The sequence below is a fragment of the Mandrillus leucophaeus genome, unplaced genomic scaffold (genome assembly GCF_000951045.1).
Source record: "Mandrillus leucophaeus isolate KB7577 unplaced genomic scaffold, Mleu.le_1.0 Scaffold95, whole genome shotgun sequence".
Lineage (NCBI taxonomy): Eukaryota > Metazoa > Chordata > Mammalia > Primates > Cercopithecidae > Mandrillus > Mandrillus leucophaeus.
The window spans coordinates 4,181,762-4,195,281 of record NW_012110363.1 but is presented as its reverse complement, the minus strand read 5'-3'; the positions used below and the strand labels follow the sequence as shown (position 1 = coordinate 4,195,281).

The window sequence follows — 13,520 nt, the reverse complement described above, 5'->3', positions numbered from 1 at the left end:
TGCCAAAGGCTTACTTTTAATTTTTATAGAGCCAAGTCAGTTGTTCCTTTGACTGTAAAAATAATAAGATGATTATAAAATGCAGCTTTGGTATGGTTTTCTTGCAAGAAGTTCACATTTTCTATCTAGAAAATAATTCTGTGTGTATGAAAGTATGTGCCTTAAGAGTTTTTGAGTGCAAATAAAATTGCTTTGATGCCTGAATTCTCAGAAAGTTTAGCCAAAATACCCAGGTACTTCCAGGCTACTATCAATATTGGGATTGCTCCTTCTCATTCCTCCATGTGGCAGGACTTTTAAAGAGGAAAAAAGGACTGAGTTTAGAGTGCTAAAATAACAGCCTGATTATAATTTTCGTCAATTTACCACTTGGACGTTTATTCTCTCCTTCCATATATATTCCAACTCCTTGCTCTTTTTGCATTGTAAAATATAGTATTTTTAGGAATATACACCATATGCTAATCTTTTACCCACTCTTCAGTATCACAACTTTCTTTCTCTGTGGGGAGGAAAAATCCCTGTCCTCTTTCTGTCTTCTTGCCTTTTGATTCTATTTGTCATAGTCTAATTGAGACCCCGAGGTCATCAGCTCCTGCCTTTGTGCTAGGACACGCAAACCACCCAGGCCAATCCCTCACCTGTTTTTTTTAAAAACCTCCAATCAGAGGAAATCCACGACTTCTTTTTGTGAACTGTTGCACTGTGCAACTGCACACTATAAATGTCTTTCCTTATCTATGTGCACTCTTATCTCACTGTTCTATTTTTTCCCCCTCATTTATATTAACTCTTTCTTACCTTTTTTTTCCTGAACTTCTAGGCCTTCTCTTTCCAGAACTGGTGGAAGACAAATGAAACGGCCAAGATGGTAAGGTGAGTAGTTCCTGGGAACGCTTGTGCTCTAACCCCAAGTTATGCGGGATGGACACTCGAGGGGTGATGGCATTCCGCATTTTACAAGTTACTCCCTTGGCTGCGGCTGCTCCACCAAGATAGCAAACACTCTCGATCTTTTGAACTTCATGAGACTGACATTTCTGAGTCTGTTTTGCAAACACGACACTAGAGGGCTCCCAGGGGTTAAAAATAAGTGGAAAGTTATTTGAATGAAAACTGATTCTCTACGGCATTTCTTTTTTCCGAATTTAAAATTAATGTTTATTTTGTTAACTATTGTTTTTAAAAGCCTTATATATCTTAAAACCATGCAGCAGTCAGTTTCCAAGTTTTGCTTTGCAATCAGTAGTTTTCAAGGGAGCTTTTAAAGCTGAACTGAAATGTTTGAAATGTGGAACACTCTTGACCATGAAATATGTTCTACTTACATGCCTCAGCCTTTAAAAGTTCTTTGCATTAGAGTCAAGGATTACATTCTTCCTGGAGCCAAGCATGGGGCCAGCTGTGTAAGTAAGGTTGCTTACAAGTTTCTTCTTTTTCTTTTTAGTAGTGAAAAAACAGAACTAGAGATGCTTTTATTTTCTTTCAGCTGACTTCGGTGGAAAGAAAAGAAATAAAAAGCAGTCAGAGTTGTGTTGTGTTGTGTGTGTGTGTGTATGTGTAAGAGAGAGAGAGAGAGAAACAGAATAAATGCAACTGTTTCCAACATATATGGACATTTACGGCTTTGTATTATACTAACAATGTAAGCTAATGGAACATATTATTAATATGAAGAAAAATTTGTACCATTAGACTAAGAGAATATGTTTCTAAATTTTATTGTTAATACTTGCTGCTTGTACTTGGTTAATTCAGGACTTTAAAAAGTAAATATGGTATAGTTATAGAGTTTTAAAAAATCACCTATTACTTGTCTTAAGTTCTTTCTGAATTGCAAAAAGGAAAAGCCCAGGTTTGTCACATTTTAATGCTTTTGCTTCAGAGTCAACTTAAATGACTCTAGGTACAAGTTATAAAACACTCTTGGATTTTTGTGTCTTGTTTTCACTACTTTAAAGTGACTGTCAAATCTATACATCTATCTTGTTTCCATGGTTTTAACTTTTATTTTTAAAAACATTTAGTGGTGATATTTATGAAAGGAAATGATGACTTTTTCTTTACTCTTGTAGAGGAACTTAAATGGTTTGAGATTGTGACTCAGTTAACTCTGTATCCATTCATTCCCAGAAACCAGCCACATTTCTCCTTGGGGAGACTGACAGTTTAAAAGGTTTGTTGTGTCTGAAACATTCCCAGCTTCATTACCAACCCTTTCCTTCCACCTCTACCCACTGGAGACCATTTATGTCCCGAAGCGGACGCGACAGCTGAAGTCAGGAAACCATGCATTACATTAGCAGGAGCCAACTGCAGACTTTAAACTCCGTTCAACATGTGGATGCGGCAGAGAAATGACCTGTCCAGACAAGCCGGGGCAGCTCATAAACTGGTTCATCTGCTCCCTGTGCGTCCCGCGGGTGTGTAAACTCTGGAGCAGCCGGCGTCCAAGGACCCGGAGAAACCTTCTCCTGGGCACTGCCTGTGCCATCTACCTGGGTTTCCTGGTGAGCCAGGTGGGGAGGGCCTCTCTCCAGCACGGACAGGTGGCTGAGAAGGGGCCACATCGCAGCCGCGACACCGCCGAGGCATCCTTCCCTGAGATACCCCTGGATGGTACCCTGGCGCCTCCAGAGTCCCAGGGCAATGGGTCCACTCTGCAGCCCAATGTGGTGTACATCACCCTACGCTCCAAGCGCAGCAAGCCGTCCAATATCCGTGGCACCGTGAAGCCCAAGCGCAGGAAAAAGCATGCAGTGGCATCGGCTGCCCCAGGGCAGGAGGCTTTGGTCGGACCATCCCTTCAGCCGCAGGAAGCTGCAAGGGCAGCTGATGCTGTAGCACCTGGGTACGCTCAGGGAGCAAACCTGGCTAAGATGGGAGAGCGACCCTGGAGGTTGGTGCGGGGTCCAGGAGTGCGAGCCGGGGGCCCAGACTTCCTGCAGCCCAGCTCCAGGGAAAGCAACATTAGGATCTACAGCGAGAGCGCCCCCTCCTGGCTGAGCAAAGATGACATCCGAAGAATGCGACTCTTGGCGGACAGCACAGTGGCAGGGCTCCGGCCAGTGTCCTCTAAGAGCGGAGCCCGTTTGCTGGTGCTGGAGGGGGGCGCACCTGGCGCTGTGCTCCGCTGCGGCCCTAGCCCCTGTGGGCTTCTCAAGCAGCCCTTGGACATGAGTGAGGTGTTCGCCTTCCACCTAGACAGGATCCTGGGGCTCAACAGGACCCTGCCGTCTGTGAGCAGGAAAGCAGAGTTCATCCAAGGTAACAGATTCACATGCTTCGTTATTTGCAGCTGTTGGGGATTCGGGTTCATTTTCTCTTTTCCCTTACTGTCTTTTTCTAAATGATTTTTCTCCACCCACGGTTCACATTTGGACAGCAGCAGCAGCAGCAGCCTGTCTTTCCATGCGCTTGGCATTCTTTATTTTCCCAGCCTGGGAGGATATGAGAGTTCCAGGGAAAATGCTGTATTGGACATACAAGAGTAAGCCCATACTGTATAATCTTGGCTCTCCATTTCCCTCGCTGCACTTCCCAGTGGTTTATTAAATCTAATTAAAGCCAACGGCAATTTGCATGATGAGGAGAGGAAGCTAGGCTGGAGGCAAAGAACTTGCTGACAGTCAGGCATACTATTAAATAGGTTACTATGGGAGGAAGTAGAAGTTTTTAAAAGTAAGGGGGAAGCGAGTTATCGTTCTTGAGCAGATGGAATCTTCTTAAGGGGCGCAGAGCCATACCATGTTAGGTTCAACCCCTTGATTTTTTTTCCAGTGGATTTAACCCCTTTATTTAACAACAACAACAACAAAAAAGAATGAGGCAAAAATTGGTAATTTGTTCAGTATGTATACTAACTAGCTGTGTGGTTTTATCAAGCCCCTGACTATGGTCTATTGAGCTAGTCTTTCAAGATTCTCTCTTCTTGGGTGACAAACATTTTGGCAGGTTCTAACATATGTAGCCAGTTACTGCAGTTGCCAGCAAAAGGATTGGTCTGCGGTCATGCCCATGCCATATAAAGGATATTCCCTGAATATTAAAGCTATTCCAGGGTTTGAATACAAAGTACAGTGAGTCAGTGGCTTATGTTTGAATGCAGAATGATGCCAGAAGTTACAACTTTGAATCCAGATTGGCTCAAGAGGCTAAAACGTACCCCAAAGAGATTAAAAGCTGAAAGGATACTTACTTTCTCCATGTCACCATGAAATTTAGCATTTCAGTGAGGTTCCCAGGGAGCCTACAATGGAATGGATTAAAATCCCTTGGAGTGGCTGAGACCCAAACTGCATTTCCAATGGCTTTAGCATTATAATTTCGTTTTAGAATGGATACTCCTTGAAGTACCAGTGATTTACTTAGAAAAACTGGACATTCATTACTGATAGTGGTTCTTGTCTAAGTGCTCCAGATTCACAGGTATGCTTTGATGTCTCAAGTTTACAAAGCAGTCCACCACAATTATGCCAATGTAAGAAACCCTCTCAAACATTTAATCTAATGTTGATAAAAATGAATTTTGTATTGGGTGTCCACAATTTGTTAAAGATTATACAAATTGATTCATATGTGTTGGCTCCTAGAATTCTCATAGCAATGCTATTATGTAGGGACTGTTATTATTTCCATTTAGTAGGTGAAAAAATTCAGTCTTATTGAGACAAAGTAATTGACCTCAACTCCCACAGCTAGTAAGTGGCTAAACTGGATTTTGATTGTAGGCCCAGCAAACTTCAGAACATAACTTCTTAGCCACTGGACTTAGGTGAATATGTAACTTATTATCCAAACTGGAACCATGTGGCATGAAAGGAGCTGCTGGTGGGCATTGGGACAATAGGCACAACCGACTGTTCTGAGCAGAGTAGGGCACAGGATCCCTCTTGTTATGCTGTAATCCCATTCATTTTCATGTCATAAAGGCCCCAGAGAGGAGAAGATGAACTCCTGGGTACATCCTGAGGCAGGGTTCTCTGATATGTCCTTTGAGCTTCCCTTAGACACTCTTGGATGGAAGTTGGGAGAATACAGTAGTGACTAAGAGCCTGGGCCCTGGAGTTGGACTAACTGGGTTTGAACTTACCAATCTTATGACTTGGAAATGTTGCCATGTCTCTTTATGCCTCAGTTTCCTCAGCTGTAAAATGACAATACTGCCTACCATATGACATTGTTGTTAGTCAATATATGGAAAACACTTAGAACCAGTATTTACCACAAGATAAACCTTCAATAAATATTGGTGATTATTATTATTATTATACCAAACACAGGAGGTACCAAGTTCATTGAATTCCTCACATAATCTCCAAGTCTCATATATTATTTCTTTATGTGATAAGACTATGGCTAAAACTGCTTAATTAAACTTTTGTAATCACGATTCCTCTTAGGTATTTAATTCTTTGCTCTGAATTTCCAGCATCTTTGAGAACAAAAATTCATTTGAAGGAGGGGTTTATAATCTCAATATAGCCTGGATATTTCTCTCTCCTTTCATATGGGAGTGGTGATAGAAATAAACTAATAAGGTTATACCAGTATGACTCAATTTAATAAATAAAATCCCTAAGATTATATCTCAAACAACATTCTCTCTTTGATACCTTCTTCTACTTAGTCATTTAGAGTCACAAAGTCAGGTCAGTTTCTTCAGAGGCTCATGAAATGATTTCATATAGTTATGAATACTCTACACAATATAATTCTACTCAAGCAGACTGTTATAGTGATGCAAAGTACATAAATAGAACACTTCTGGTCATGGTATAGACAGCATTAGGTTCTCAGTATCTCTACCCATCCACCTATTTCTAGTCTTTTCCTCACTATGTCTTTCTTCCCTGATTTCCACAGAAGTGTGTAGCTTTCTTCTAGGGCCCTCCTATTCTGTTGGTCAAAGTTTGACTTTATTTGAGCCTCTCAGTCCACCCAGAGAGGCAACAGACCTTACCTAGTTACCTAGCATCTTTTTCAGCTTGCTCTATATCATTATATTATATAATACATTTTTGTATTATAATCATTTGCTTAATCATCTGTTCCTTCCCACTACTCTCTAGGTCTCTGAAGTCAAAGATACTTCCCATTTTCTTTAGAATTGCATTTCTGGATCTTAGTGGAGAGTCTGGCCTATAGTAGAAGCTCAATAAATATTTTGAACGAATGAAGGAATGCGTTCATTGCTTGTTCCTTGGACTCTAAACAGTAAATCTATACTGGAAGCCACTAGCTTCTAATACTTAGGACGCGTAATAACATTTTTAGTCTTAAGTACAGGCTAGACTTTCTCCTGGAGGATCTCATAAGGAATTCATTGTGGATGTAATAAAAAATGTTTTTGTAGCCTCCTTACAATGCAAATGAAAGGTTTACAGGGCTTATTCTTGTGAGGACTATCAATGTGGTGTGTTGGCATCACGCTCTAGTGTAATTTGATAATGAGTTTTCTGCAGGAGGAACAATAGGATTTAATTTAGGTATATATTTCTCTGATGATCAGGCTTGGTCTGGGAGTAGATCTTTTAATATTTGAGAGAGTGAGAAGCCAGCAAAGGCTGTAAGTAATCTGCCCTAAATGTTGTTTCTGTTCTGACTTTTGATTAATGTTTACAAAAATAAATTTATATCTGGCACCAAGGAAGTGGTTAGTCTGTGTTGCAAGTTGAATTTAGATATTTAAGCTGTCTTAGTTAATTTTTCGAAGAATCCTATGCAGTAGACTTTTTAAACCTCAATTTAGAGATGAATGAAAGGCAAGAAGACTGCTCAAGGACATGTGATGAGTTGTCCAGCAAAAATTTTTGTCTTCTAATTTCCAAGTCTTTTCTCTTTTCACAAATCTGCTTCCCTCAACAAATCCTTTAAGGGGCCCTAAGGTAAGTCATCTTTCTCTATCACCACAGCCTACTAGGAAGTATAGTTATTTAATATAATGAAATAGATTACTTATACACTGATGCAGAGATGTAGCTATGGGAACCTCCTTTTTATCCTCAAGGAGACAAAGCAACCTTAACCATAGCTAAGAGTCATTCAATTTTCCTAGATATATATACCAGGCACCGTTCTAAGTACTGTGCTTGCATTATTTCATTAAATCGTCATCTACCAGCTGCACCCAGGTGACATAGAGTTTGGGGACTCTGACAAACATTTAACAAATATAGAAGTTGAGGCCCAGAGTGATTATAAAATGGATATGTGATGTGGAAAGGGAGATGTAAAAAGGAATCAAATGCTGTGAATTGACTAATCTGCCTGCCCCAGCCTTTCAGATAAAGCTCTCTGTTGATTTAGTCAAAAGACAAAGAGTTCCAATTAATAAAGGTCATCTTTAGGGTTTTTCTAAATTGGCAGAACTGGTGTGGGTGATCCAGTCAGCTAGCTCAGTTTAGTCTGAGACAAGATCTTGATTGTGTGACCTGATGGGTTCTAGATAATTCTCCCTGAATACAAAAAGATGTGTGAAATTAGTGGACTTACTGGTATTGTGCTTTATAACAGACTATTTTCTGACAGGTTATGCTCCAAGATATCCTAGAAAATGAGAAGGGTGCACTTGAGGAAGGGCAAGATAGTAATTAAGTAGGCAGAGCCAGCAGTGTGCCACAATATAAGATCCAGCAGTTACCACTGGAGCAGATTTTCATGCTATATGTTTCTGTGTAGGAAGTCTTAAAATGAATTAAAATATAGCATCAAAGGGCCTTAAAATGTTTGTGTGCAATAAGGAAGTATTTTTCAATTGTGACAAAGAATCTAGTGTTATGTATCACATAGTACTTACACTGTACTTGATGTGTGTTGTCTATTATACCACCTGACAATTTTACACAGCAGATATTACTCTTGTTTTAAATAGGGGAATCCTGAGGCTCAGTGAGCTTATAAAATTTGCCCTACATCGCCTACCTAGAGAGCAATGAAATTGGAATTTGTGCCCAATTCTGTCTCTGACACTGAAGTTTCCTCATGTTGCTTCTGTTAACCCACACTACCTCACAAATATAACTTACTACAATTATGGGATAATGTCAAAAATGTACAAATTTTAGCATGATGGTTTCTGATTTTACCACTATGCCAACATTTCTATTTAATTTCTTTTTTCAATTCAATAATCTAACATTGATAATATTTTTACTCAAGTGCAGTACTGATGTATCATTGTGAACACTGCTACAAGTTTTTTTCGTGCAAGCCAAGATGCCAGTGCTTACCAGATTTTCTTGTTTACCATAAACAGTCAAATGTGTATCAATGTGACGGAACATATTTGTTTTCTGCCAAATTTTCCTTGCAAGAGTCTCAAATTATTATAAAAGTCACCAGATACTGTGTGGTGCTGATACCTTTTGATAATTAAAAAAGCGAAAATATCCTAAAGTATTTATCTAGGATTAGACAAAGCAGACTATGTCCATGTAAAAATCAAGAGAATAAAAACAGAGACAACCCAGCATGCTTCTGTGATCTCTGATTTAGCAGCTTTGCCAGAGCTTCCCCTGTAGTCTGCACAGTATAATGTGAATGAATCTCAAGGGACACCATTTTGGTAGCATTTAAGCATTGTGCTATTTTTCATGCCCAGCATGGAAGATAGATGATGTATGCTTTATTTTTAGGATGCTGCTTTATTCCACAGAGCTGTCAGACTGAATTAAGGTAGTCTAGTTCCAGGAATTCTGTATGTCAAGGCTGCTTACATGACAAACTGCAGGCACCCCACAAACTTCCATTTAAATTCATTGTAGATCCCAAGTTGCTCACTGTTTTCCAACTTGTATTGCCGCTTCGTATTATAAAGGAGGAGAAATATGTTGTGTGTTTTTCACTCTCTTTTCAAGCCTATGTGAGCAGCACTGTGAGTTCTGGGTGAATGTGCAGTTGCCGAGGCAGAGGGATGGCAGCTTTGCATTTTATATTGTTTCAGGCTCTCAGGTAAGGACATAGTCATTTTGCAGGGAGTGTTGAGAATAACACAGACGTCCTCACAACCTGGGAACATACTGGCTTCCAAATCCTAGAAATCTTTGACATATAGGCAAACTTTGTGGAAATATTTATTTAGGAGTGTATAGTCATGTTTTATTTTTCAAAAAGTTGGTGAAAGTATGTTGTGTTCTTCCTCAGAAAAGCCCTAAGGCTATTTCTTTATGAATCAAATTGAGCTGGTCAGCTTAATACATTCATTCATCAGTGAACAAAAGTTTACTGAGCCTCGGCTCTAAGCAGCGCTGTGCTTCAGCGTCCTCTTGTTTGCTCACTACATAACTTCATAGGCAAACGGGGAACCGGGCAACCTTCTCTGCTGTGTAATTTGTCCCTTGGTCCCACACACAGCTGGGATCAAAGGGGTGATTAATGGTTGCCACAGTACTCACAGCATAAGAGATGCATGTGCCTTAACTCCATGCAATCTATTGTCTTCTATAGGATCACATTTATCTTTTCTTCCTTTAACATGTATTTATTGAGCACGTGCTGTGTGCTAGCCACTATTCTAGTCACTGGGGCTGCATCAGTGAACAAAACAGTCAGGAATCTCTGCTCTTGTGGCGCTGACACTACAGGGCCATGTGTGAGTTCAGTGTTCTGGAGGAAATCTTCCTGTCACTGATGTGAGAATTCACTAAGCACCTTCCCAAGCTCAAGGAGGTGGGCTCTTCAGTGGGAGTGAATCAGCTGCTGTCTCTGAGTTGCTGTAAGGATCACACAGGTGCAGGGGTGCTAGATAGCTCTTCCTACCTAAGTTAAAGAAGAATTGTTACAGTTTCAATGTGTTTGTAATCAACTCAATTCAATGGCATTTTTACGTGTGAGGCACTGCCCTAGGTACTAGGGGAAAGTGGTACAGTTTGTAATTCAAATAGCTTTGTATTTTGGGGTGTTGACGGGGAATGTAGACTCCTTGCAGGTGAATCTGGATTCTGCCACTTGCTAGCTAGGTGATCTGGGGAAAAGTTACTTAATCTTTCTGTGTTTTATATTTTTTTAGTATAATAGGGATGATGATAATAAAAACAGTGATGATAACATTACTTACCTTAGAGTTGTCATGAGAATTAAATGAGTTAATATGCATAACATACAACATTGCTTAACACATACTAACACCTTTTTTTTCTTTTATTTTTTTCCCGAGACAGGCTGGAGTGCAGTGGTGAGATCTCGGCTCACTGCAACCTCTGCCTCCTGGGTTCAAGTAATTCTCTTCCCTCAGCCTCCTGAGTAGCTGGAATTACAGGCACCTGTCACCACGCCCGGCTAATTTTTGTATTTTTAGTAGAGACAGAGTTTCACCATGTTGGCCAGGCTGGTCTCAAACCTCTGACCTCATGATCCACCTGCCTTGGTTTCCCAAAGTGCTGGGATTGCAGGCGTGAGCCACCGTGCCCAGCTAGCGCTCTTGAATGCCACCCTTTTCATGCCATTTCTAAGCTGATGTAGCTCTTTGCGATATATTTCTTTAGATTTTCTTAGTTGGTTTATCCAGATCGATGTTTACTTGAGTAGAATAAATGGGCACCTACATTTTTCATTTAGAGAAGGACCTTGGAGCTTATAGAGGATAATAACGAGATCTCTTATTTGTGGAGTGCTAGGCAGTTTGCATCCATTATCTTATTAAATGTCACAACAGTCCCCTACATCAGATGTTCTTATACACATTTCCTGAGGGGAAACGGAGGATGAAAGAATAATGTATGTTCCCTGAAAGCCCACAGGTAGTGTGCAGTAGGGCTGGGATACAGACATGGGTCAAGAGGACTCCATAGCCTCATTCCTCAAAACTGTGCCTTACTGCCTCCCGCTGTCCCTTCACATCATGTGTGAGCCTTCAATGACTGCAACCTGGGGCTTTCCCTGTTAATCATCCATCCAGATTGTGACCACGTTTCCCATTGCCTTGTCTCCTGATTCCTGAATGTAGCCATGATGCCTAACTCTTCCCCTTCTCATGATAGTAATCTGGGCTCAGAAGGAGAGAGGCAGTAGTGCTTCCACCACTCCTATTTTCATCGTCCCGGTGTATAAGAGATACATCGGAGTGGATAGTTGAGCACAAGCTGGACAGAATGAGGGCATCAAAACCTCTGCACATCCCTGGCTCTATTTCTCAAGTTTTTCTCTAATCCTTCCCAATTCATGTTGAATGGAGACAGTGAAATTACACCTTACTAGGATGTCATGCCAGGCAAATTTTTATTCTGGGTCCATGGACCATTCCTTAGACTCTAAGAGCTATACATGAACATTGGGGGATTCTGCAAAAATGCGTTCAGAACTTTTGAGTGCTTGCTTTGTTCTAGACACTGCATCAAAAGTTGGAGATCCAGAGGACTAAGAAGTAGTCTCTGTTCTTCAGAGCTCTCAGCTTGGAAGACAGGAGACCGTTAAGCAAACCTACCTTACAAAAAGGGTGTGATAAAAACATCAACGGAGATATTTTTAGGAGGTCCTGTAGGCAAAGAGAGGGAGAATTAAGCCTAGAATGTGTATGTAGGGGGTTGAGTGGGAAATTATAAATACTTTTGGAAGAGGTAATGCCAGAACTGGTTCTTAAAAGTCACTGTGGGTGGTGTGAGAGATGGGATGGGTACAGAAAGTATAGAGGGAACAGACTATGAAAAACGTGTGAAAGCAGAGTGTGTTCAGGAAATTGCAAATAGTTCTGAAAAACAACAGATTAGGGTTTGGGGGGCATGATGTGAATTAAGCTGTGGTAAGTAAGAGTGAGTGTGTTTTATGTCCTGTAAGGAGCCTGGACTTTATCTTGAAGAAAATAGGGAGTCACTGAAGGGTTTGAAGAAAGGGGGTGATGTCATGGGCTTTGCACTGTAAGAAGTAAGAGGGTCACTCAGGTCAGGAATTCATGGATTTAACTGGATTAACAAATGCTAAATCCCCCAGGACTGAGTCACCCTGATGTGACCAAGACTTCATCTGCCAAATGTGATTGTAGAGTCTGGCACAGTGACCACATCATCACCACCCTCTGAAGTCAAATTTGATTCCTGTTTTTTAAAGTGGAATATTGAGACACGAAGGGTCTTGGAGTTTCCATTTATACAGCAGAAGTTCAGGGCACACCTAGAAAGCAGAAGTTCCTGCCCATTCGTTAGAACAAAGAAGAACGCTTGTTTTCAGAGGAGAACTGGCGATTTAGGTTGTTTAGGTAGTTAGTGATGAATGAAGTCACAAGAAATTCTCCTTTCCTGCTTCCTTAACTTCACACTTAGCTAACTCCTGAGGAAGTATGGAGATTATTTTAACTCAGGCCTAGAGAAAACAAACTATGAAGTGAAAAACAGTTAGATAAATAAATATATGAAACATATTCTGAGTCACCCAGAGATCTACTTCTTTTTTATTATTTAATCTAATTTTCAGTTGAGTATTTCTATATATTTATGGGCTCAAGGTGATTTTTGATATATGTTTACAATGTGGAATTATTAAATTATGCTAATTTAAAAATCCATCACCTTACTTTTAAAAAAATTTAAATTTTAATTAATTTATTTTTTAGGCTTCTTCAAATCATAGGATTATCTTTTTTTTTGGTGAAACATTGTGAATATATTCTTTTAGTAATTTTGATATATACGTTGTATTATTATTTGTTATAGTCACCATTCTGTACAATAGATCACTAAAGCTTACCTGTCCTGTCTAACCAAAACTTTGTATCTGTTGATCAACCCTTTTCCAATTTAACCCCCTCTTCCAGCCTCTGGTAGCCACCATTCTCCTCTCTACTTTTGAGTTCCACTTTTTTAGATTCCACATATAAATGAGGTCATGCAGTATTTGCCTTTCTGTGCCTGGATTATTTTGTTTAAAATAGTGTCATCCAGGTTCATCCATGTTGTCACAAATGACAGGATTTCTCCCTTTTTAAAGGGTGAATAATAGAATTCCATTGTGTATATGTAACATAGCACATTTTTCTTATCCATTTTCTGATGATGGACACCTAGGTTGCTTCCATAACTTAGCTATTATAAATAGTGCTGCAGTGAGCATGGGAGTACAGACATCTCTTCGGCATACCGATTTCAATTCCTTTGGATAGACACCCGGAATTAGGATTACTGGATAGTATGGTAATTCTATTTTTAGCTTCCTGAGAACCTTCCATACTGTTTTCCATCATGGCTGTATTAATGCACATTCTGACCAGCAGTGCTAAGGGTTCCCTTTTCTCCAAACCCTCACCAACACTTGTAATCTTTTTGTCTTTTTAATCATAGCCCTTCTAACTGGGATGAAGTCATATCTTATTGTGATTTTAATTTGCTCTAGGACAAATTCCTAGATTCAGGACTTGTTTGGCCATATAAAATCTATGCCTATGTAATCTACAGACTCCTACCTCCCCACCTACTGTTTTTAAAAATCATGAAAACCTTATAGAGGTTTATTTATTTTTGCATTAAAGTTTTCCATCAATGTGTTGTTGACAGTTGCAATGGAGCCCAAGAGAATTTGTTTCCTATAACAAA

At 40.0% G+C, this 13,520-nt stretch overlaps 1 protein-coding gene across 2 annotated transcripts in view; it reads left to right on the top strand.

Annotated features, from left to right (window-relative positions):
• Positions 1–690: 690 nt before the first annotated feature.
• FAM198B (family with sequence similarity 198, member B) overlaps positions 691–13,520 on the top strand; it is a 48,161-nt gene continuing 35,331 nt past the window's right edge. The window contains exons 1-2 of one of the 2 annotated variants that reach the window (XM_011970506.1): positions 691–876; positions 2,134–3,267. In XM_011970506.1, coding sequence (XP_011825896.1) covers positions 2,358–3,267 — 910 coding nt within the window. In that variant the 5' untranslated portion in view covers positions 691–876; positions 2,134–2,357. Of the gene's footprint in view, positions 877–1,007; positions 1,407–2,133; positions 3,268–13,520 lie in introns of those variants that run through there. The other variant, XM_011970505.1, reaches the window with a different exon arrangement.